General features: G+C 36.3%; 1 protein-coding gene across 3 annotated transcripts in view; it reads left to right on the top strand.

Moving 5' to 3' along the window:
• The window catches only part of SUGCT (succinyl-CoA:glutarate-CoA transferase), a 760453-nt gene that overhangs the window by 371919 nt on the left and 361163 nt on the right, over positions 1-27371 (top strand). For all 3 annotated transcript variants that reach the window (XM_045053214.1, XM_011280299.4, XM_045053213.1), the window contains one exon: positions 9610-9712. In XM_045053214.1, the coding sequence (XP_044909149.1) occupies positions 9610-9712 (103 nt within the window). The remainder of the gene's footprint in view (positions 1-9609; positions 9713-27371) is intronic.

Genomic DNA, 27371 nt, shown 5'->3' with positions numbered 1-27371 from the left:
GAAAGCAAGTTCCAGTATAAATTTTTAAAACCCACATGATACCTTTTATTGCTCATGGATTAATTCCAACAGACACACATGTATTTAATAGGATGGTGCTTCTTTTGAAGAGGAGAAAAAGGGCAACAAGGTAAAAGAGAGGTACAAAAGGGACTTCACCTCTGTTGGCAACATTTGTTCCTTAAAGATAGGAAACACAGATGCTCAAATGTTAAGATTTTAATGATGTGGGTAGGTGAGGGGACATAAGTATTTGTATTATTTTCTTTCCTATAGTTTTCTATTCCTATACTTTTTGGCATGTTTGAAATATTTTACAAGAGTAAAATAAAAAATAAACTTAATAATTTAAAAACTAACTCTAGTGGATAACATTCCTGAATTTTCTTTTAAAAATCACAGGAAAGCATTGCTATTATATTGAAATAAACTCTCCCCAAAACTTGTATGTTATGTGGACAGCATTTCTTTACAAAGTTATATTCAGTTCTCACTGTCTTCCAGTGTAATGTATTTTGCAATTCTCCATTGTTTTTGTTAAGTCCCCGCAAGATATTTATTTAGCTTTCTGTGTTTTTCACAAAATTATTTGGAGTTTAAAGGCACAGTCTTTTGTATATCAAGAAGATGGGGTGTGAAAACTTTCTCTCCACTGTTCTGGAGAGCCACCCTTAGAGGAAATCCACAAATGTATTTATATTTATTTGTATAAGGGGATGGAATTAATATGTACAAATTCTAGAAGATTGTGGGTTCTGGGTATACAGATATTGACACTTCTATTAAAAAAACTGTGGTTGGCAAATTAACAACTCTTCCGTAGAAACAGTATTACAGCAAGATAAGGTTTACCTTTGTACTTATGCAAAAAATATAATTTTTTTTGCAAATTGATTCATATTTCCAATTATATGAACAAATCATTGTGTGCATTGAAGAATGCTTTTATAACATAAAGTCATATTCCAATGTTAGTTAAGTTACATTTGGATTTTCATATAAAACTCTGAAAATACAACTAACTAGACCTCCAAAATAACTTACATTTTTGAGTCCTGAATTTTGATGTGGAAAAATGATTGAGGGGACTCAAAGATTTAAAAACTTGTTGCAGAGTCTCTGTATATAGTTTATCCTTGAAATACTTTTCTGTTCTGACCCAAAAGTGGGGAGAAACTCATAAAACCAAGATGGATGTGATTTTACTTTTGCCACAAATGTTGCCATATTCTTCACTCAAGAAACTCTGAAGACCATGGAAGACAAAGTTTCTTTGAGCCTCTCATAAAGTCAGGTGGGAGATGTAGGTAAAAGGGCAACGGCTCCAAGTTGCTGTCACTAACTTTTAAGTCACCATATTTTGCCCAGAAGTATCTATGGACCTCTTAAGGAAATGAGACCTTGTCTATCTACGGACACAGTGTGACCTCGCAGTAGGCATTCTCTTTTGTCACCAACAGGAATTGAGACTTTGGACTTCCTCTGAACCACTAGGATGAGCCAGAAAGACAAGATTTAACATCTGTGGCTTCTCTACAAGCTATAGTGATGTTGGTACCTCTTTAAATTGTTACAACCCTCCTGGATGCTATCCTGGTTAAAATGTATTTGCTCTGTTACCCCCTGCTTAGCTTGAAATCTCTGCATTGTCACTACCTACCATGAGATCTCCAGATGTAATGAAGACCAGTTGAGATTCCTGACACTGGTGGCATCACCAATGATGTACACTGCACAAACACTGATATTTTCTAGAAAAAAAATAACAAAGTGACATGTAAATACATTTTAGAAGTCCCAGAAGCTTTGAATTTTTGTTTTCAAAATTAAAAATAGTTTTTGATTGGGTGCCTGGGAGGCTCGGGAGATTGAGCATTTGACTCTTGGTTTTGGGTCAGATCACGATTCCAGGGTCCTGAGCCCTACATTGGGCTCTGTGCTGATCATGGAGCCTGCTTAAGGATTCTCTTTCCCTCCCTCTGCCCCTCTCATCTGCTCTCTCTCTAAAATAAATAAATAATATTTTTTGATTGAGGTACACAGTTGACCCTTGAACAATGAAGGGGTTAGGGGTGCCAGACTCCCACGCAGTTAGTTGAAAAATCTCTTTATAACTTTTGAGTGTCTATGAATTTAACTAGTGGTAGGCTACTGTTGACTAGAAGCCTTACTAATAACATGAACAGGTGATTAACTCATTTTGCATGTTATATGTATTATAAACTGTATTCTTACAATAAAGTAAGCTGGAGAAAAGAAAATGTTATTAAGAAAATCATAAAAAAGAAAATACATTTACAGTACTGTATTGTATTTATTGAAAAAAGTCTGTGTGTAAGTGGACCCACGCAATTCAAGCTGATATTGTTGAAAGGTCAAGTGTAATTGACATATAATACTGTATTAGTTTTAGGTGTACAGCATAATGAATGATTTGACATATATATGCTTATATTTTTACAGCCATAAATATCTGAGAGATGATCAGCAGTAAATAGGATCTGCTGTATAAATTGTTAAAATGCATTCCTTGGATTGCAGTTTAGGCATATTTTATTATCGTGTTTATTTTTAGTATAAGTGACATGACTACTAAGTGGAATACCAGTTATTGGGTACTTACTATGTGCTATGTGCCATGTTAAGCAATTTGCAACTATAATTTTCTTATAGCAGATGAGAAAATTAGAACTCAGAAAAGTTAAACCACTTACCTACCATCACAAAGCTAAGGGAGGTTAGGAAATACATTTCATTTATTGATTTGTTTATTTATTATCTTTCATAAATGGCAGCAGTGCATAGTGAGATGAGCTCTGAGCCAAGAATATAAAGATTGAGTATGACTCCCAATTATGCTTCAAGTTTTTCATCTTCAAAATAATGATAACTTGTCCTTTCTCATAGGATTCTTGAAAAGATCAGATTGGAATATGGTGGTCAATATTATGAGACATTATGGGACCATAGCATTGATCAATGGTCAGTGGGAAAGAAATTGGGAATTGTTGGAGACCAAGCACCTCATCCAGTACAGAGTTAACTTGCTTCTGTCCCCCAACTTTGATATGCCAGTGGCCTAAGGGTGCCACTGCACGCTGAGCTTGGTTGGGTTGATGTTGACTTCTAGCAGGTCGACCCTACTGAGCAAACATAGAGAAAGACGAGTTCAAAATCCCACCCATGGATAGATTTGAGCCTTCTCTTACATATACCTCCCTACTTGACTTCTCTATGCCTTAATTTACTCAGTCATCAGAATCATAAAACTCACCTCCCAGGATTATGATGACTAGAAATAATATATGCAAAGTATTTCTTATGGTGCCTGGTAGATAAAAGGCTCTCAGTTAAGAGTAACACCAAGATGCTAGGCTTCAAGTACTCCTTTTGAAGCCTTCTCTGGGACTGGTCTTTGGCTGCACATGACTCACAGAACTTTGTCTGGTCTGCTCTCCTGGACTTTGCTACCTTGAGTCAAACAGTAGAAAGTTGTGGTTAACACGTGGGCTTTGGACCCAGGATAGACTTCCAGCTTGGCTACTTAATTTGATACGACTTAAAAAGGTTACTTAAACTCTCTAAACTGTGGTTTATTTAAAGGTTTAAACCTTTAAAATGACCATGATGATACCTTTCTCACAGGATCGTTGTGAGAATTGATTTGATTTGAAAAATTGTGAATGTTATTAACTGATATTTTTATTAAGGTCATATAGGTAGGTGGTGCTGGGGCTGTAACTCAATATCTATCCGCATCTCATGCCTTTTCTATTGTGCACACTTCCTGTGTTTGAATACTTTCAGTAACTGGACTGACAGTGTGCTATTAATAGAAATATGTACAATGTGCAAAATAGGATGATTTTATAGAGCCATAGAAAACAATAGATAGTTTTTAAGGTCTTTTTAATTCCTGAGATCTTATGATTTTCTGGATAACATAGTCAGTCCCTAAATCAAAACATTATGTTTTAAGCATCTGTTTGTAAGTTAGTTGTTGGGAACTTGAAATTTATTTTCAATAAGACATATTTCTGTGAAGAATTTAAAGAGCAGTGTGAAGGAAGAAGGAAAAGAGGAGATATTGTGATACTGCATTTAAACCTAAGACCCTCAGATTGTCTTCCTTCTCCAAACCTCAGTATTTAAATATACCTACTGTCAGCAAGGTTTTGGAAGAAAGTAATCTACCCCACTTATTCAAGCTAATGTGACTAAGACCCTCGTATTCTGACCAATTAGTCGTATACTCATTCATTTAGCAAATATTGGGTGCCAACTGTGTTCTCAGTTTTGGGGATCTAGCAGTGAAGAGATAGTCTGTTTCTCTAGTGTGAGAGAAGATAGTCATCCTGGGAAAAGAGACAATTGGACAGATTTGAGACATCTCAAATTCACTTTAGTAAAAGGAGGAAAATTGGAGGCAATAAGTTTTTAGTCTACTATTGCCACAGTCCAAGTGTCAGACTAGATAAGTAAAACTTAACTATTGAAATGTTGATTCTGCAGGCCCGTTATGTGTCAATTACAAGAGATGACGAAAAAAACGAGTTCCTGAGTTAGCCAAAAGTGTGAATTCAGGAAAGGGAGAAATACAAGGTTTATGGGTGCAACAGAAGTGGTAGTCATCCATGGGCTGTTGTGTTTATGGGAATGGTAGTGCATCTGAGTGGAAATATCCTATGGCAACTAGGAAGAGGAGATGGGGGAAAGGTCAGGGCTAGAAATACAGATTTGGGTACCATCTCCATGGAGACGACAGGATTACTTAGATAGGTGAAAAAGAACAAAGAATATTGGGACTGGAAGAAAAAGGTAAAAGAATTTAAAGAAGAAACTGAGGGGCGCCTGGGTGGCTCAGTCGGTTGAGCGCTCGACTTCGGCTCAGGTCATGATCTCACAGTCTGTGAGTTCGAGCCCCACATCGGGCTCTGTGCTGATGGCTCAGAGCCTGGAGCCTGCTTCCGATTCTGTGTCTCCCTCTCTCTCTGTCCCTTCCCTGCTCATGCTCTGTCTCTCTCTGTCTCAAAAATAAATAAAAACATTAAGAAAAAAAATTTAAAAAAAAAAAAGAAGAAACTGAAATGGCCAAAGAGGTCTTAAAAATCCAATAAGTATAGTACTATAGGATGTAAAAATAGGCTGGTCAAAAGCATCAAATGCTGCGCGGAGAGCAGGTAGGATGAGGACTATGAAAAGACTATTGGCTCTGACAAGTGGTAACTGAAGACTCTTGGAGTCTGGGTAAGAAGAAGTGTTGGTGAACAAATCAGATTTCTGAGGCTTATGCAGCCATGACAGACTGGAAATGGATAAATAAGAGGAACAAAAGGGGTAAGAGCGCCAAGAAAACGTTTTTTTTCCAATGAAAATTGTTTATTATTGACAATAATATGGAAGATATTGATAGAGGGGAAGATTTAAGATGCATCGGAGAGAGAGTACATTACCTCCTTTCAAGTTTTCTTGCCTCTGGTCTCATCTGTATCTCTCCATTCTCTGTGTTAATGTGTTAATGCTGATTATGTCAGTCCCCCGCTGAAAGACCTCTCTGGATTCCTCGTTGCCGGTGGAAATCCAATATCCTTAGCATAGCAGACAAGATGCCTTGCACTCCAGTTCTAACCTTCTTTTCCCATTTTTCATCTTTTGCCACTCAGGGCACAGGAGACTTTAGATTCTTTCCAGGATGGGTCTTTGTTCATATTGTTCTCTCTGTCTGGAAGACCCTTCTTTCCATCTTCCCCATGGAAAATGCTAACTCATCCTTCAACAGCTGGCTCAAATGTCACCTGGTTTTTTAATTCCTTCCTGACTCACCAGGCCCCGTTCAGGTCTCCTTTTTTGGTACTTTAACTCAGGTTGTCCACTCATTTTTTTGCCTTAGCATCTTGCATTGCAATTCATCAATTTCTTTAGCTGTGTTCTCCTTTAGGTCTCCTTTATGATCTTTGAATACAGGGGCGTTTTTATTGTTGTAATCCCCATGACTGACACAAAACACACTATTACTAAAAACATCAGGAATGAATGAGTATTAATGTAAGGAGATAGAGCTTGAAGTGAAAAAGCATCTTCGTGCTAAATGAAATAAGCCAGATGCAGAAATACAAACAGTGCATTGATCTCACTTATGTGTGGAATCTAAAAAGTCAAACTCCTAGAACCAGAGTGTAGAATGGTGGTTGCCCAGGACTAGGGTGTGGGGAAAGTGGGGAAATACTGGTCAAAGGGTACAAGCTTTCAGTTATAAGATGAGTAAGTTCTGAGAATTGAATGCATAACATGGTTATTATAGGTTTTAATACCATATTTTATACTTAAATTGTTCTTAAGTAGATTTTAAATGTTCTCACTCCCCCCCTCACCCACATAAATGGTAACCATGAGGTGAAGGATGTGTAAATTAATTTGCCTGCAATAATCATTTCATGATGTATATGTATATTAAATCACTGCACCACATTTCACTCTTTAAAAAACCATGTTGTACAAGCTAAATGTGTACAATTTTTATTGGTCAGTCATACCTCAAAAAAAGGTTGGGGGGCTAAAGCTGTATGAATTTGAGCAGGTTTATTTCTCCAAACCTGATTTTCCTACTGATCATATGAGAATAATATTTACCTTACAGTAAGCTTGTGAGGATAAAAGCTACAAGATATAGACCAAACAATTTAATAACCAGTATTTAGTAATCATTAACGTTAGAATTATTTCCAACTCCACCTTCATGGCCCATGCCTCTTAGTTTCTCTCTGGTCTTGCATTTGGCTGCAACGTTACACCATTCTCTAAAGAGAAGAGCTTTTGTTTTTTAAGTGAAATCTTGATGCAAAGAAATTTAAACTCAAGTCCGTCTTCATGTTTCATCTACCTAAGTGATGCGATCTGGTTAACAATACTCATTCTGACATCAAGTGAATTCAGCAAAAATCTAAAATGTAATATGTGGATTGATTTAATAAGTTCACAATTAAGTCTGGTTTGTTTAATGAGTTTCCAAGTAACGTCCCAGAGGAGGCTCTAGTTTTGAGGCTCACTCCACTGGATCTAGGGACACTTTCCTGTCTTACCTTCAGTATTATACTGCCTGAAAAGTGATTTAGAACAGCTCTTTCCTTTTCCTTTTTTTTTTTTCAGCAGAATTTTTGTGGTTAATAAAAACATGCGCTTACAGCTTTTTTGCATAGATAAAGGAAAGGATTCCACATCAGATTTAGATCAAGAGATAGATTTTCAGAGGAAAATGATGGATGTGTCCTCTGGGAGCAGCGGAATGCAGCCATGTTCTGTCTCTGACTGATTGAGTTTAAGGCATTTACGAACACTTCCACACCCACACCCACGCAAATACACAAACAGTGGTCACGACTGCAGCTCCAGACACTGCCTCTCTCCCCTGTCTCATTTCCAAAGTGCATCCATTGTTTTCCATAACATGAAATAAATCCCTTGCTTTTGCCCAGTGGTGAAAAGCTTATATAAATACTAAAACTGCAACTATTCCCCTGAGTTTTCTGTTGGCAAGTCTGCAGCCATGGGTTTGTTTGGATATTGACATGCATTTTCTGTGCGGCTCTTTTAGGCCACTTGGGTGAGGCCAGTGGTGATAAATTCACTTGTCTTGAAAATTTATCAGCTTAACCATTATAATACTCCGTTTATGAAAATTTAAGTAATTGACACCTTGATTGAAAAGGCTCCAAGTTCAAAGTATCTCTTTTATTCTTTCAGCATATATCGTTCTGGTGATATATATGTCTCAGGAAGTCTTGGTCAGGAGATGATTTTAACAGTCATTGAAAAGAAAATAAGGTTGTGAAGAATTGATTATTGTAAGACATTTAATCTGCATGGTGGTGTTCCCATGAAAGAATGCTTTTCAGTATGTAGAAGGGAAGTGTTTGGTTGTATACTACATAGGGATGGTGAACATTACTGGCTGCGATTCAAATGTACAATAAAATCTTGTCATAATAATAAGATTAGAAAAGTGTCCTCAAAGTATTGATACTGTTTTTACCCTGGTTTTAAACAGTGGAAGAAGTAGTGCATTTCTCTTATATAATTTCCCACAGAATCTGCAAATTTAAGGTTAATTCTAGCTATGTGTAAGATTGCTGAATGGAAATCCATGAATACTATTTCAATTATATTTTCATTTGTTTTTCCGTAGTAGTGCCTTCTACTTGCTCCCAATAATCTATTTTACCTAAGGCGTTTTAAAAATCTCTTTTCGGGGCGCCTGGGTGGCGCAGTCGGTTAAGCGTCCGACTTCAGCCAGGTCACGATCTCGCGGTCTGTGAGTTCGAGCCCCGCGTCAGGCTCTGGGCTGATGGCTCAGAGCCTGGAGCCTGTTTCCGATTCTGTGTCTCCCTCTCTCTCTGCCCCTCCCCCAAAAATAAATAAACGTTGAAAAAAAAAATCTCTTTTCACCTAGATTATTACTTAACTAAAAATAGTTCGCCACTTTAACAATTAGTAATTCTAAACTCTTTTACAAGTTATCACTGTTCAGTTGCCTTGAAGATCCAAGATTGTGTTCTATTTCATTGTCTTAACAAGAAAAAAATACAAAACAGTGAATCTCATTAATGAATTAGGTCCCCTTTTCTTGAGACCTAATAGAGAAAATAAAGGCAATCAAATAGGCTTTTAGGTCTGTGGAGACTAATTTTAAATTATAGAAAAAACAAACAGAGGTAAAGGACTTGGTTGGATTTGAGAGGTAATGGCTAAACTGATATATCAGTCTTCACATGCCTAGATTTGTTCTGATTAGTAAATCACAGTGCAAATAAGTACCTAAAGTTGTTTTTAGGCCAATGGTTGTGGCTGTTAACCCTGATGTACCTTAAATATAATAGGGGTAGAACATATAGCTTTCTTTTAAAACAACTACATTTTTAACAATGTTTACTTATTTTGAGAGAGAGAGAACAAGGGAGAGAGAAGGAGTGTGAGCAGGGGAGGGGCAGAGAGAATTTCAAGCAGGTTCCACACTGCCAGTGCAGAGCCTGATGCAGGGCTTGAACCCACGAACCATGAGATCATGACCTGAGCTGAAATCAAGAGTTGGATGCTAAACTGACTGAGTTACCCAGGCACCGCTAATGCAACATTTGTTTATTTTTTGTTTTGAGGAATAATTTAGTATGTCAGTATCTACCTTACACTGGTGTATTATGCCTTATACCTAAAAAATACTTTGCACAATGACATTATGCTCAAAATTGCAATTATTATTATTATCATTATATTTATAAATTGCTCAAAACCACAACAATTGAAACTCAGTTAAAACCATTCCCCACATAATCTCTCTTCTCCAATGGGCTCTCTGTCAAAAAGCACACAGGGACAGAAGTAGGAGGAGTTTTATCTCTAAAGGTGGATTTTCAAACAACGGGACCTGGGTGGCTGTTCTTGCCACTGCAGGGCAAGTCGAGTTGTTTCAGTTAGGCAACATTCTCAAAACTAGGAGCAAAGAGAGTCTAAGAAACATATTTTTGTCGTTATTCGTTGCTTCAAAAGAGGGCCATATGAGAAAAAATGTTGTGTTACATTCTTTGTAAAAATACATCTTTTTTGGTGTGTTCCTAGGTTTGAAAAAGAAATGACCAGCAAGTGGTTATACCTCTTTGAAGGCAGTGGGGTTGCATACGGCCCAATCAACAACATGAAGAATGTATTTGCAGAACCCCAGGTTTGGTTTTTGAAGTTTTTAGTACATTGCAGTTTTTTAGTACATATTGCCTCTCTTTCTTATCATATAAATACCTGTTAGCCATTGGTCTTGAGCTTAAGTCATGTAACATGATTTTTGACTATTACGTTAGACTGTGGGTCTGAAGTAAAAAGAATCAATTTGGAACTGGCTGTCTATAATCATGCTTTTATGTCCATCAGATCTAACATATTTCTGCAACAGTCTCTACATAAAGCCTGTGAGGTCAGGACATTCGTTTTTCCTGAAAAATAGAAATATAGACAATTGAAAGATTGGTATCAGGCACTTGGAGATCATTCTCTATAGAAGGAAGTATGACAACTCTCACAGTTACAGTCCATATCTTGTCAGATGGCTATCTTAAACTGTACAAAGCAGGTTACATTAACTTTGCAAATGAGAGGCTTTTATATGTTTTGATTAATAAAGGGCATTATTTGTGAAGAATTAATTGTTTTTGAATAGAGATTTGATCTGTACAATTCTTATAGGCTTCTTCTTGGGCCCAGGAATAAGGATCACCTGAAAAAATATTTTTTTCTATAACATTGTTCAAATAATTATTTTTAGATGGTATCAAAATAATTTCTGATTTTATTAATCAGTATCACTGCAGGCAACTTACTGTTTCTTGGATTCACATATTAATCCCAAAAGGTAGAGGAACTCCATTTTTCTATGAAGCTTTCACTATGATTATTCACATATCTTGTCAGTTTCCAATGCTTCAGAATTACAGGTTTAAAAAAATTCTTTTCATTGTAACAAATTTTTCTTTGAAATGAATTATTGAAAATGGAATACAATGTTTTCTAAGAGAGGAGAACTTCGTTGGAAACTGACCTAATTCTTTACCTTTGGTATCTATATTTTACATGGATACCTGCTTCAAGGAGAATTGAGATGTATTTGATTCAATGGTTACAGTATTTACTGGAGGAAAAAAAGTGAATGAATTCAGGAATTCCGCTTTGGGTTTATTTTCCTGCCAAGATCGTGAAAATGGCAAGGCTTTGTCCGTAATAAAACAATGGCCAATAAGTATTTGAGATAAGGGGGCCCACTTGATGTGTGTTGAGTTTATGTGGAGGGTCCTCACTATATCATGGATCACTGTCTGGTGACTCTTTGCAATGATGTAGCAGCATGCATGCCCTGAAATGTACTAGACCCAGAGGACCAGTTTCCTCACTTCATGACTTTGGATGAGGCCAAGCTCTGACTTTAAATTGTTGTGGGGGAATGGGTGGGTGCGTTGTACTATTATTTTCCCGCTTAAAAGTGGTACTGAGGCGTGTAGGACTTGGTGTTTAATTCAATTAATGTGAGGGCATGTTTCTCTAGAGATAATTTCTGAGAGTTTTATCATCAGCATTTCCGTTGCTCCACCTGTTTCATCAGGCGTAAATTCACCCCAAAGAACGTTATTTTAAAAATAAGTAGGTATATTCTAATGTGACCTATTTTCTAGGTTTTGTTGAATAAGGAACCAAGGTTCCACTCTTCAAATTGATCCATGCAGTCTGCTCTGGTTCGGACCGAATCTAGGATAATTAGATTTTTCATTCCCAATTTTCCCTTGTAGTTTAGTTTAATTACTGGAATCTCTGTATCTCGTCTCTTTTGGACCCACATGAAGTTTCTATTGTTGGTCTACGGCATATTTTTAGGACTTCAATCATTTTTCAAATGGAGAAGAGTGAAATTACCTGAGCCGGGACACCAACTTGTGCTACTACCCCAAGGGTCTCTGAAAACTGCCTTCTTAGCCACCCAAAAGAAGATTGTAACTATTACAATTCTAACATCAAAAATTTTTAACTGTACAGTGATGATTACTCTCAAGGTACCCTAGTCGCAAGAATAGAGTTGGTCTCTTTTATATATAATTTCATTCTTCTTTGCGATTTAAATACCAAGCGTACACTTCAAAGTTTTTTGGAGTTTTAGAAAGGCAAAAGAGCAACATACCATTACATTTTGAAAGTTAGCAAAGATGACTCTGGCAGTTGTATGTAGGATTGTTTGGCACAAGAGGTAAGGCCACTGTATTTCCCCTATGCTTGGAATTGCTGGGCTCTTTTTAAAGAATTCCATATAATTTGGAATTTTGGAAGGAATGTAAAATGTGACAAAATCATGGAGTTGTTTTTTAGGACTGCTTTAAAAGTTCATTCGGCAAACCATTCTTGTACTTACTATGTACCAAGTGCTAGGGATTTAAGCATGAACTTAGTAATTATCTTATGTTCTGAAAAATAAATTTAAAATGGACTTAAATAGCAGATACACATTAAATATTGCTGATGCATGGATCAGTGAATGAATGAGTTGGCTAACTCTGCAAAGTATAGGTTTTCCAAATGATCAGGTGGCTATTGTGCACCCCTGAGTGGGGCTGACAAGCTCTATCTATAGTGCTGGCTGGAAACCCTTTGTCTGGAAAGCCTAGGGGAGGTAAGCACAACATAATGGTTAAGACCATGGACTCAAAATTGTTGGGCAGCTTTATAAACTTACTAGGGTTCAGTTTACTCAACTGTAAAGTGGTGAAATAGGATCTTGTCTCTATATTGTTGTGTTACAAGAGATAGTGTTTATCAAGGGCAGTAGGGATTGGCAGATGGTAATATCCCTGGTTATGATGGTGTTCTTTAAGGTCATATTTTTGTTTAAAAAAAAAGAAACACCCTCTTTTACTTACCTTTGTTTCGTGGATACAAACAAACTCAGTGTGGCTGTGGGGAGGGGATCGTTAGCTTAAAACCGAGCTCTAACACTCTTTTAAGAAAATGCATCTACAAACTCTGTGCCAAGTTCTCAACCTTCATCATTTCTGATTGCTGAAATTCCTTTTATTTTTTATTTTCTGTACAAGTATCATTTCCGTTTAAGGTGTCCTCCCTTGTTTTTCCCCCGATGAGCTGTAGAGTTTCTTGGCCCTTGGTACATGGAACCGGCCACTTGTGCTCAGATGTGGGACCGTGCCGCTGGCGCCCGTGGCTGGCTCTCCGTGTGTGCTGTGCCAGCACAGCTGCTAGTTCAACTGAAAATTGACTTGGGTGAAGTACAAGGCCTGGAACATGGCGCAGGAAGTGAGGCTTTGATGAAGTGAAGAGGGGGTATGTCTAACCAAAAAAAAGAAAAAGAAGCATCACAGTGCAAGAGAGAATTTTCTGCGGGCCTGCTTATAGTGGGCCATGTACATTTCATCTATGGTTTAGACTTGGTAGACAACAAAAATTTACTTGACAGTAGAAACTACTGCTAACCTAAATAATTTCATCATGGCCTCCTGTTCCAAGAAAACTTGATTTTTTGACTCAACTGAAAGAACAGATGATTTTTTTTTTCTTGGATAGAGACAAGGTTGTCTACCTTTTATCCTCTGGTTATATGCTACAGACTGCCTAGTCGAAATGATCCTAAAGTATCCACTGTTAAGTCAATCAAGAATACTATGGGGGTTTTGGTCTGGATTTACTGATAGCTTTGAGAAATTTTGATCCAAAAGCCTTTTAGTGGTAGTTTTATTGTTTTTCTCCCTCAGTGATAAATTATCCGTGGAAAAGTCTGTGTATTCTAGAAGTATAATGGAGATTATCTGCATATAGATTTTCATGGTCGTTTTTCCAAGTGCTTTCTTAAAATATCTTTTTTTAATCAGGCCAAGATTGTGCAATACATTAAAGGAATTCTTAAAAAGTTTAAAAAACTTGCTAGATGACCTCAGTATGGTCCTATTTAACATACCCTTGGGAACATGTGCATGAAATACATTGTGGTTTGAGGTTTTCCAACCCAAACAAACTTAAAAGAAAATGCAGCTTTTAATAGAAACTATTCAAATTCTTGCAAAAATAGGTATGGATCTCACCACTGAGAGCATTTAAAAGCATCATTATCTACCATGAGAATCAAAAGAGATTGTGTTATCCCGTCTTTTGTATTTTGGTTAAGACCGTGTGTTTGACGATTCTAGTGTATTCTTTGCTGAACTGCGCAATTAAAAAAAATACATAGAGATGAATGACTGAATGTCTGATTAATTTTTTTTTTCTTCTTGATGCCATGACCTGTGGGTGGGGAAGAGAGGGCAAAGGGTGTCGCAAAACTGATGTTGTTTAACAAAGTCTTCACATTTCTACCACACAAGTTGAATACATCAGGTGTAAGACATCACCCTGAAGCATCACTTCTGAGAACTATTGGGAGGGAAATATCAGAACTGAAATATCACAGCTGGCCCTGATTTTAGCTGGTGCCAAACACCTGCAGGCTCTAAAAGGATACCAAAACAAAACCCCACCCCATGGCCGCAAGCCATCCCTTAACAACCCTTCCTTAACTTTGTATCACCATCAAAATTAATTTAACATTTTCTACAGAAACCTTATTCTTCCGGTCCCAGAAGGCCATTACAACTCTGTTAGCAAATCTTTCGTATGGGGTAAATATGTCATAGAAACAAACAGAATGAAGTATTGAAATATTTGATGGCTTAAAATTATCTGTTGTTTTCATATCATTATTTGTGGAAGCCTGTGAAGTTGGAGATTTTATTAATCTCTAGGCTAGCTCATATTCTCTAAGTGATTTGGTTTATTTTAGCACATTTTGGCAAAATATCTGAGCATCTGGGAAAAAAAGTTTCAATATTCATGTAGTAAGTGTCAGAAGCACCCCAATATACAAAGCTGTTTTTCAAGCCCTTTCTACACTCATGCATGCACGTGCTTCTGCACATGCGCACAAACGCACGCATGCACACACACATTGTTGATGCATTTTAAAGATTGCCTTCTCAATGACATTGGTTAATATTTATTGAAATGCAGTTGTATAGCCCTGGGGGTCTTATACACCTCAGACAAAATTATATCCTTGTCTCTGATACTGCTGGGAAGCACGCATACCTACAGTGCTCTTTGCAACAGGAAAACAGTTGATGAAGATCTGAAGTAAAACAATGTGTCTGGAAATAATTCCTGGGAGACGAAGGAGATAAAAAAACAAATTTTGTGCCCATCTCTGAATATATACATGACACATTTTAGATGGTGAACAAATTCAGATATATTATGTGTGTGTTTGTTTTATGAACCTGGGTTTAATACTTTAAATTGTTGAAGAAATAATGTGTTTTAGACTTAAGTGATTAAATGAAATAAAAATGGAGAGTGTAAGCCTTCAATTTTATATTAAAATAAAAAGCATTAGGCAGTAATATCTAGTGTTATTTTATTGTGTTGAGAAGGATCCTAATAATGTAAGAGGAAACCGATTAAAATGTCAAATCAAAATTAAGGACATATTATAACATTACTGGCATTTTGTGCTCATTTTTAAAAATATAGCTAAGAAAATTGGATGCACCAGTTTCTTTGAATGATAACACTTCTATATATTTAGATAGCCAATTCAAATGCCTTGGACATTACTTGACTGATGGTGATGGAAATAAGATTGTAGAGTTTATGTTAAAGAAAAAAGCCTCCTTTACTTTTTATCGTTTTATAAAAATGTCAAAGGCATGGTTCAGGGCAAAGGAGAATGTATTTGCTTATTCATTCAATCAGACATTCACTCATTTGTTCAACAAATAGTAATTGATGGCCAACACTAGCTTGTGTGCATACACACTCTCACAGATATTATATTACATAATATATAATATATAAACACCAATATATATACCAATATATATATTGGTTTTGTAGGAGATATTTTGCAAGGGAAGAGAGTATGATGGAAAACAGTAAATCAACAAAAATAAAGTTTCCTCCAAGGAGGTCCTGCAGTCCAGTTCAAGGTAACGAGTGTCCATCAATCACAGAAGAGTTACATATAAATGTTTTGGGCATTTTAGTAGTGAGAAATAATAGTCACAAATCATCCTATTTAATGAACTAACAGAAGTTTAAGATATGACAAAGACTTGCAAAATGTCTTTATCATGAAACTTACCAAAAAACTCTTTATTCTTTTAAATACTTTTTGTAATCAGTTTGTCATATTACTCATATATTCTTTTTCAGTGATTAAGAGGAATTTAATGGAGGTTTTAAACTTCTACTGTTCAGTGATTTTGAAATTATTTGGGACCTGGGAATATCTGAAGGGTTTGTTTGTTTGTTTGTTTGTTTGTTTTGTAAAGTTATTCTCTCTGTATTTCTCTGTCTCATACAGCCAATACTGAATGTTATGATTTCACAGATTTAGTCAAATAAGAACATTTTCCATTACCATGGTATTGTAGTTATTAATTAAAAAGCATTCTATTTGTATTATTGGTAGTACTGAACATGAACAATGATTGACAGGGACTGAGCACCATTGATATTTGAAGAACTTTCCTAAAATGATTAATGATGAAGAAAGAATACCCACAAAATGGTGTATTCAAAGTCTAAAGGGACCTTGAAATGGAGTTCAACATTCTGTAAGAACTCAGCAGTTAAAAATGGACCCTGAATTTGCAATTTAGCTCTTTTATTTTTGTTACCTGTGCTTTATGTGCTATACTAGGAAACCGTTGCTTATCTGAAGACATGAATATTTACGGGTGTATTTTCTAAGAGTTTTGTAAGTTTTACATCTTACATTCAGGTCTGTGAACAATTTGGCGTGTGTGTGTGTGTGTGTGTGTGTGTGTGTGTGTGTGTGTGTGTATGCTCATCCTGTAAGGTGTGGAGTCCAACTTCACTATTTTGCATATGGATATATCCAAAATTTTCAGCATCATTTGTTAAAAAAAAGACTATACTTTTCCCATTGAATTTTCTTGTCAGTTCAAAATCAACTACCCATTAATGTAAGTGTTCATTTCTGAACTTTAATTATTTAAACACTTTTATTTATTTCTACAATTGTGTATTTCTCAAGATTTCTAAGGCTGATTTCTAATTTTATTCATTGTGTTTGAAAAACATACTTTGAATGATTTAAGCTCCTTCAAATTTATTGAGGCTTATTTTATGTCTTATTATAGGATCCATTCTGCAGAATGTTCAATGTATTCTTAAGAATGTGTATTCTATTGGAGTATTCTGTAGATGTCTGTTAGGTCTCATTTATTTTTACCATTATTTAACTCTTATATTTCCTTGCTGATCTTCCGCCTTGTTGTTGTAGACATTATTGAAAGTTGGGTGTGAAATCTCCCAATGGTTATTGGTAAATTGTCTGTCTCTCCTTTCGGTCAGCTTTTGCTTCATCTATTTTGGGCTCTGTTGTTACATGCTTATATGTTCATCACTGTTATATCATCTTGATGAATTATCCCTTTATCATCATAAAATGTTTGTCTTTCACTCTAGTAAGATTTTGTTTTTGATTTTTTAAAGTTTATTTTGAGAGAGAGAGCAAGAGAGAGTGAGAGCAAGCATGCATGAGTGGGGAAGGGCAGAGAGAGAGGGAGAGAGAAAATCCCAAGCAGGCTCCATGCTGTCCACACAGAGCCCAATGCAGAGCTGAATGTCATGAACAGTGAGATTGTGACCTGAACTGAGATCAAGAGTCAGACACTTAACTGACTGAATCACCCAGGTGCTCCAAGATTTTTTGTTTTAATATCTACTTTCTGATATTAGTATTGTCACTGCATTCTCTTTTATGATTGTTGTTTGCATTGTACATCTTTTTCATCCTTTTATTTTCAATCTATTTGCATGTTTGAATATAAAGTATCTCTTATGTAGACAGTGTATAGTTGGATCTTGTTTTTTTTTTTTTTAATCCAACCTGAAAATGTATGCCTTTTGATTGAATTGTTTAAGCCATTTACACTTAGTTATTACTGGTGTGGTTGGATTTACACCTGACATTTTGCTTTTTGTTTTCTATGTGTCTCATGTCTTTTTTATTGCTGTTCTTTTCATTGCCTTCTTTTGTATTAAGTAGATATTTTCCTCTATAATATTTTTATTCCTTTCATAACTTTTAATGATATTTTGAGCTTTTTTTATTGGTTTCTTTGGGGCCTATAATATATACCTTAACTTATCAGAATTGACTTCAGCTTCTTTTATTTGAGTTTAGTTGACACACAATGTCACATTAGTTTCAGGTGTACAAAATAGTGATTCAACAACTATAGTTATGCTGTTCTCATAAGTATAGCCACCATATGTCACCATACAGCACTATTGCAATACCAGTGACTATATTCTCTGCACTGCACCTTTTATTCCTATGATTAATTCATTCCATAACTGGCAGCCTGTATCTCCCACTACCTTCATTCATAACCACTAGTGGATACTTACCCAAAGAAAATGAAAACACTAATTCAAAAAGTATATGCACCCCTATGTTTATTACAGCATTATTTATAATAACCAAGATATGGAAGAACTCAAGTGTCCATCAGTAGATGAATGCATAAAGAAGGTGTGGCACACACACACACACACACACACACACACACACACACAGGAATATTACTCAGCCATAAAAAAAGGTGAGACCTTGCCATTTGTGACAACATGGATTGACCTAGAAGGTCCTAAAGGAAGACAAATGCTGTGTGATTTGTATATGTGGAACCTACAAAATCAAACAAATGAATAAACAAACAAAAAGCAAAATCAGACCTATAAATACAGAGAACAAACTGGTGGTTGCCAGAGGCAAGAAGGGTGGGTAGGTGATCAAAAAAGAATTGACTTCAGGGGCTCCTGGGTGGCTGGGTCGGTTAAGCGTCAAACTTCGGCTCAGGTCATGATCTCAGGGTCTGTGAGTTCGAGCCCCACGTCGGGCTCTGTGCTGACAGCTCAGAGCCTGGAGCCTGTTTCAGATTCTGTGTCTCCCTCTCTCTCTGCCCCTCCCCTGTTCACGCTCTGTCTCTCTCTGTCTCAAAAATAAATAAACGTTAAAAAAAAATAAAAAAAAAAAAGAATTGACTTCAGTTTTATACTGCCTTAGTTACAGTGAAATATTGAAACTTTACTCCTATATAGCTCCATATATATATATATATATATATATATATATATATATAGTTTCAGATATATAACATCTATACATATTATAAACTCAGCAATACACTGTTACAATTATTTCTCTATAAAATATGTTATACAGTATTAAATCTTTCAGAGTTGCTGATGAAAGAAATAAGGGCAAATAAATATTCATAGAATTTTTATATTAATCTTTTTATGCCATCTTGTTTTCTTAATTTATACCTATGGATTTGAGTTAAAGATTTGAGTTGGATCTTATGTCCTTTCCTTAATCCAGTACATCTTTTTGCTCTTGTCTACCCCCCTTGTGCTATTATTGTTAAATATATTACATTTACATATTATAGGCCCAATAGTATATTTATATACATACTGTTTATTGCAATAGCTTTTGTTTGTTTCACATTTTTATTTAAATTCTAGTTAGTTAACATACAGTTGATATTGGTTTCAGGTGTAGAATCCAGTGATTCATTACTTACATACAACACCTAGTTTTCATCACAAGTGCCCTCCTTAATGCCCATCACCCATTTAGCCCATCCCTTCTAGCAACCCTCAGTTTGTTCTCTATAGTTAAGAGTCTGTTCTATGGTTTGCCTCTCTCTCTTTTTTACCCTCTATGTTCATCTGTTTTGTTTCTTAAATTCCACATATGAATGAAAACATATGGTATTTGTCTTTCTCTGACTGACTTATTTTACTTAGCATAATACTCTCTAGTTCCATCCCTGTTGTTGTGAATGGCAAGATTTCATTATTTTTTATGGCTGAACAATATTTCTCTCTTCCCCCCCCCTCTCTGTGTGTGTGTATATATATATATATATGTGTGTGTGTGTGTGTGTGTGTGTGTGTGTGTGTATACACACACACACACACACACATATATATATATATATATATATATATATATATATAATATACACACATACATACATACATGCCACATCATCTTTATCCACTCATCAGTCAGTGGACACTTGAGCTCTTTCCATAATTTGGCTATTATAGATAATGCTGCTATAAACATTGGGGTGCATATGCCCCTTCGAATCAATATTTTTGTATCATTTGGGTGAATACCTAGTAGTGTACCTGTTGGGTCATAGGGTAGTTCTATTTTTAAGTTTTTGAAGAAACTCCATACTGTTTACCAAAGTGGCTGTGCCAGTTTATATTCCCATGAAAAGTGTAAGAGGGTTCCCCTTTCTCTGAATCCTCAGCAACACCTGTTGTTTCCTGTGCTGTTCATTTTAGCCATTCTGACAGGTGTGAGGTGGTATCTCATCATATTTTTGATTTATATTTCCCTGATATGAGTGATGGTGAACATCTTTTCATGTGTCTGTTAGCCATCTGGATGTCTTCTTTGGAAAAATGTGTATTCATGTCTTCTGCCCAGTTCTTAACTGGATTATTTGATTTTTGAGCGTTGAGTTTGATAAGGTCTTTATAGATTTTGCAGTAGCTATGTAAATCAGTCAAGAGGAGAAAGTAACAAATATGTAATTACATTGTTTTTTGTAATTGCCTTAATTATTATTTTATTGGTTTTCTGCTGTGTATCTGTGTGTGGATTCATAGTGCTATATGGTATCATTTACTTCCAGCCTAAAGAACTTTCTTTGCTATTTATTACAATGTAAATCTGATACCAAAAAATTCTTTCAGTTTTTGTTTATCTGGGATTATCTTTAGTTTGCTTTCATTTGTGAAAGATAGTTTTGCTGGCTATAATATTGTTTGACAGCTTTTTACTTCTAACTCTTTTAATACATTGCTCCAATGCCTTCTGACTTCCATGGAATCTGATGAGATGTTACATGTTAGTCTTACTGGGCTACCTAGTATGTTATCAGTCATTTTTCTTTTGCTCCTTTAGGGTTTCTTCTTTGTATTTGAACATTTTGAGTATTATGTGTCTGGGTGTATGTGAATCTCTTTACATTGATCATACTTAGAGTTCATTGAGCTTCTTGGATGTGTAGACTAATGTTTTTCATGAAATTTCCAAAGTTTTCAGCCAATATTTCTTTGGTATTGTTCATCACTTTCTCATACCTCCTTCTGGTTCTCCCATTTATGTGTATGTTGGTGCTTTTAAATGGCTCTGTTCTCATTTCTCTAAGGCTCTGTTCTTCATTTTTTCCTCTTCTTCAGATTGCATAATCTCTATTCATCTATCTCCAAATTTACTGATTATTTCTTCTGCCAATTCAAGTATATGGTTGAGCCCCTCCAGTGAAATTTTCATTTCAGTTATTGTACTTCTTGACTGCAGAATTTCCATTTGGTTCCTTTTAAATAATTGGAATATTTCTATCTCTCTATTGATATGGTATCTTTGATGAGACAATGTCCTCATATCTTCCTTTAATTATTTAAGCATGATTTCCTTTTGTTCTTTGAACATATTTATAATAGCTGCTTTGAAGTTTTTGCCTGCTAAGTCCACCATCTGGGCCTCTTCAAAGGCAGTTTCTATTGCCAGCATTTTCTTTCTGTGTATTGGTCACACTTTACTGTTTATTTGCACGTCTCATACCTTTTTGTTGCTATCTGGATATATTAGATCTCCTCCAACCCCAGGCATTGTTTTGTTTGTTGCTTAACAGGTAATACAACAGTGACTTGCCTGCATCCATTCTGTGAGAACCATTTTCCTTGCAATGTATACCCACTGAGGTCCCAGCTCAGATGGTTTCCACTTACTTTTATCTTTTAGCTCCAGGTCTTCCCTGAGTAGGTATAAGCCACTTACTAAGAACCCTGAGGATGTTCTTACCCAGTTAGATTTTTATCCTTTGTAGTTGGTCGTGTGTGTGACTTGGAAGCTGCTATTGAGTTTACAGTCTCCTTCCCCCCACTCCCTGCCTTTTTTTTTTTTTAGCCAGGGACTAATAGCTTGGGGATTTCCTCTGTGACTGCTTCTGAGAGATCACAACCTTGGACACTCACACAGTTCCTAGACTTCCAGAAGTAATTGTGATTTGATTTTTAAGTGTAACTTCCAGTCTGTCTTTCTAGGATGTCCTGAAGTTCTTTACCCTATCAGAATATCCACGTCTAAATTTCTCTTACTTTGTACTTAGTGCTGACCCTCTTTACACTTATGCTTACACCTTCAAGAAAGTCTTACTGTGCTCTGCTAGAGTTCTTAGGCTCCTTGTCCTTACCTTGCTAGGTTTGGTCTCCCATTTATTGCTACTTTTGAAAGACAAATGTAAAAGTTTTATGGCAGTGTTTTTAGAGTGGTCTCCAAAAGAACACCTGGGTTAGAATCATCCAGAGGCCTTGTTAAAATTCATATTTCTGGAACTAACCAAGCCCAGTGATTTTTAATGTCTTTGGATGAGGTTCAGGTATTGGCTTATGTAGATTTCCCAGAATTATTCTGGTACAAACTGTATTTTGAAAACCATTATAGGAGATGGTAGAAGATTAAGTTGGACGTGTAGCTTGGGTCCTGATCGTGAAGCACCTCAAATATTTCTCTAAAGGATTTGAATTTTCCCTGTGGGCTAAGTGTTGGAAACAAAAATGGCCTTACATATTATGTGTATAGTACTAAGTATCTTCTGTGTTCTCTCACCTTCCTTGATGGTCTCCCTGCTCTGTTGCAGACACTTTGTGTGCTCCTCACTCACTCACTAAGGACTTAGGGCCCTCATCCTTTTATCCTCTTTTATCCTTGCTTCCTCTCCTTTCTATTGTCTCTGACTCCCTACCAGCTCAGCATGACCTCATCCACCCTTCCCCTCAAAGATCTTAAAGCATCACTTTGTTTCTTTCTCTTTCAAATAAAAACTTAAAAGAGTATTTCCAGCAATTCAAATGAATTTCTAAACCAGATACTGGGTGCAGGGAGTTATTTTTTAATAGGATTAGCTTTCTTACCTACTTCTCTGCACTACCCTCCACTCATGCCATAAGGAAAAGGGACAGTAACCTTGTACTTAAATTCTGAAATATTATCAACCCCTAAAATTCCTAAAGATTGTCAGCCTAATATAGGCATTGATTAAAAGTGAAGACTTTCTAAAAAAAGCCATATATATCAAGAACTTCTATGTAGGAAATATTAACTTGGATACCAAGTAAAAAATTATTTGATGGGTGTTTTTAAAATCATAGGAAAAAGATCTTATAGAAAGCTTTTGCCATAGATCAATTAGAGGATTATGTTGCTGAATGATTACTCTAGGCATCAGATGTTAAAAGCTTGAACTAAAATGATTATGATGGGTCTGGAAAATAAGAGATAAAAGCCACACGAAAAAAGAAGTGATTGGACTCAGTGACTACTTGAATATTGGGAACACTACAATTTAGAGTCAAAGATACTGTAAGTGTCTCATGTCCAGATTATATAAATAATTTCTACAGCTCAATAATAAAAAGAGAAATAATACAATTAAAAGTGGATAAACGATTTATAGAGACACTTGTCCAAAGAAGATATACAAATGGCCATTAAGCACATGTAAGAATGCTCAGCATCATAAATTATTATGGAAATACAAATCAGAATTACAGTGTGATATAACTAGGGTGACTGTAATGAAAAGGTGACAAGTGTTGTTAAGGGTATAGATGAGTTGGAACCCTTGTACAGTGCTGGTGACAGTGTGAAATGGTGCAGCTGCTTTGGAAAATAGTTTGTCAGTTCCTCAAAATGTTAAATATGGAGTTACCATCTGACCCAGCGATTTCCCTCCTAGGTATAATAATTGAAGAAAAATATGTTTGTACAAAAATGTGCCCACATATGTTCATGAAAGCTTTACTTGTAATATCTAAAAAGACACAAACAACCCAAATTTTCATCTGCAGATGAATAGATAATCAAATATGGTATATCTATGCAATGGAATATTATTCATCCATAAAACTTTATGAAGTTCTGCAACAGCATGAATGGCCCTTGAAAACATTATGCTAAGTGAAGGGAGATACCTGTAATAGGCCACCTATTGTATGACTCCAACTATATGAAATGTCCAGAAGAGGTAAAACCTATTCAGAAAGACAGAAAATACATTGGTGGCTTCCAGGGACTGAGGGAAGGAGGGGGAATGGGGAATGTTGCTAATGAGTATGGGGTTTCCTTCTGGAATGATGAAAATGTTCTGGAATTAGATAGTAGTGAGGGTTGCACAAACTTGAGAATGTATTTAAAGCCACTGAATTGTACACTTTAAAAGGATGAATTTCATGATATATAAATTATATCTCAAAATAAAAACAAAAACAAAAAAAGATACCAGAAGAGATTAGAAATCTATTGTTAAAGAACAAATCAGAGTTTTGGGAGGGTTTAATTTGTTGTATAGGGATGAACATGGAGAAGTCTGGGTTAGGTCTTGAGTTTTATGAAAGAGTAGAATATTTCATATACTCCCTTAAAGCACATTCCTTTGGGTTTCTTGGTCTTTGTGTCCCTAATTACAGTCTCACTGTAGGCTTACAATGTAGTTGTAAACAGGATGAATATAATACCCGTACATTCTTGTTATTGTCCCACAGATCACTGAGAACTTGGTTTTTTTTTAATGTTTATTAATTTATTCTGAGAGAGAAAGAGATCGAGCAGTGGAGGGGCAGAGAGAGAGGGAGAGAGAATCCCAAGCAGGCTCTGTGCTATCAACAGAAAGCCTGATGCGGGGCTCTATCCCGCGGACCCTGAGATTGTGACCTGAGTTGAGATCAAGAGTCGGACGCTTACCCAACGGAGCCACACAGGCACCCTGACTGTGTTTCTTTATTCAATTGTTTTTCTCTCTCTTTTTTTTTTTCACATGACATTGGTCATTTCAACATGATTGGGTTCATTCTAAGTTCTGCTTAGCCTTCAGTGGGAAATGGTTCTAATGTCATTTCAATTTTCTAACCTTTTGCAGAGCTATCCAAATCTGGGGTGCATATATACCACCTTGTAGCCAGTATGGGATCTGGGTCATGTTGTATCTGTTAATTCAGTTTTCAAAGTGTGGTTTGTTGAACTCGACACATACATGTGTCTAGGAGTTCATAAGCAACGTTACACAGCCATATTCCTGAGTTCCTCTCTCAAGATCCCTTTGGTAATTTCCAGTTTCCTGGGGTGCATCTTTTTGGTCCTCTGGCCAGAATGCTATCACTTTAGTTATGCTATTCTCTGTGCACTTCCACAACTGCACCTGTCTTTGGGGCCAAGTGGCAGCAGGACAATGAAGGAAAAAGTGCCATCAGATCTGAGTCCACCCTTTGAAACTACAGTTCCATCAAACTTCAAGGAACATTCCCTTTCTTAGGATTTTGTCTTTTGCTGGCTCCCACTGCCTCTGCTGTCAAAGCTGCTGCTACCCTGACACCACAGCATTGCCTGAGAGCCGGGGAGTGAGATAGATAAAAGAAAGAGAAAAAACCAAGGGGACTCCACTGTCTTGTTGACTGTTTTGCATTCACTTTCCCACTCCTTGAACCAGAACTAAAAGGCTTCTCTCAGTGTTTTCTCTGTCTGCATTGATTGTAGTCCATTTGGGATGCTGTAACAAAAATACCGTAGACTGTGTTGCTAATAAACAACAGAAACTTATTTGTCACATTTCTAGAGGCTGGAAAATCCAAGACGAAGATGCTGGCATGTTTGGCGTCTGGTGAGGATCCACTTCCTGGTTCATAGCCAGCTGTTTTTATGCTTTGTTCTGTCATGTTGGAAGGGGTGAGGGAGCTCCTTGAGGTCTGAGGGTGTTAATCTCATTCATGAGGGCTCCACCCTCCTGACTTAATCACCTCCTTAGGACTCCACCTCCAAATACCATCACTTTGGTGGACTAGATTTCAACATAAGAATTTGGATGGGGGGGTGGGCATGGAAGATGGGCACAAACATTCAGCCTATAGCAGCCTCCCAGTGTTCACTTCTTTGTTTCCTGTGTGATGAGTTCAGACCAGGGGATACAGCAGTAAAAAAATTGGTAAACTTACTGCTTATATGGTGGTATTTGAATTCTGTTCTTCCCCAATCCATCTGCTGCTGTTTACTTTTGAATCCTCAAATAGCCGTTCCCTGTATTCTGTCGAGGTTTTATAGCCGCATTCAGTGGGAGACAGTGTAGAGTATACTTATTTCTCTGTTACCCAGAACCTGAATGTTTCAACTTTAAAGCAAAATTTCTTACTATTTTTAGAAAAGTTCTTGAATAGTTTTTCTCAAAGAGAATCCTATCATAGTTAAGTAGAAGTGCTCAAAAAGTTCCTGTACTTTGTAACTACTTATTCATGCAAATTAGGGTTTTTATGAAATATGTAATCAAAACAAAATATAGAAATAAATTGAACAAAAAAGTTATTAAATAACCTGAACTATAATAGAAAACCCCAATTTTTATACGGATTGTACGGTAAGCAAATGTTATCGTTTTGAACAATACATTTACATAACTATACTAATACATTCTTACTTTTGAATGCTTTATATATTGGGGTTTTGTTTACTTTTTTCATTAAAATAAAGGCTTTTCTGCTAAAGAGAAGAAAATCTTCTGACTTGTAGGAATGACACTTAGCTTGTCCTTAAGGTACTCTCCTTAAATACCAATTTTCCATGTCAGGCATTTGACATACATCTAGCACTTCTTCATTGTTCCCTGGCAAATGAAATATTTTGGAGTATGAGGGAAAACAGAATTTTCAGAAAGAGGAATAACGTATCAGAGCTAGCAATGGTCAGGGATACTAAGAGAAAAAAAAGTCTATTTTCTTGTTTCTGAGCAGTGCTAAATCATTCGTCCAGTTTTTCACAGCAAACGCAATATAAGCCTGGAACACTTTGCGGTGACAGTAAGGAAGTGCTCACAAAATGATGGGAACATGAAAGAAGTACAAAGGAACCAACTTCAGAGAGTTCCCAAGGGCCCGGATGGGACCATTTGAGTAACAAAATAAATATAATATAATTATGGTAATGAACTGTAATCCATAGAATATCCATGAGTCTATACTAATGTAAATAAATAATTGAATCAATAAATAAATGTGGTAGAATGGAAAAGAGCTGGTCAGATTGCAGGATTTCAATTAACAAACATAGAAGGAATGAGGAAATAGAAAATTACCTTTAGGTAAACATCACAGAAAAATCTGTTTCAGGAAAGAACCATTGATGGATGCTAAAATTACAGTGAAAAAGAGGATGTTCGTAATCTCAAAGTATGTCTCTATCTTCTCAGTTACAAAGGAAAAACTAGTAACTTTATGCTGGGGTGGGGGGTGGGGGATTGGTTACTAATACCAGCTTAACCAAGTGATCCAAGTTAGTACTAAGATCTGTCAGCATCAGAAACCCTTTGAGATGATTCATGACATCACTTTCTTGCTCCAAATGCATAATTTTAACCTAGTCATGGGAAAATATCTGATCAACTCAAATTGAGAGACATTCTATACAATACCTGACCAGTCCTCTTCAAAAGTGTCCAGGTCATGCAAGACAGAGACTGAGGAACTGTCCCAGATTGGAGAATGCTAAAAAGGTTTGACAGTTACCTGCAGTGTGGGATCCTGGATTGTACCTTGGACCAGAGAAAAGGGCCAGTGTGATACTTGTCAAAATTCAGAGTCTCTAGGTTAGTTACTAATATACTACCCATTTAAAATTGTTGGCTTTAATAGTTTTACTATGG

The sequence above is a fragment of the Felis catus genome, chromosome A2, assembly GCF_018350175.1.
Source record: "Felis catus isolate Fca126 chromosome A2, F.catus_Fca126_mat1.0, whole genome shotgun sequence".
Taxonomy (NCBI): domain Eukaryota; kingdom Metazoa; phylum Chordata; class Mammalia; order Carnivora; family Felidae; genus Felis; species Felis catus.
Note: the sequence above shows the minus strand (reverse complement) of the source record. Positions and strands in the feature narration are given on the sequence as shown.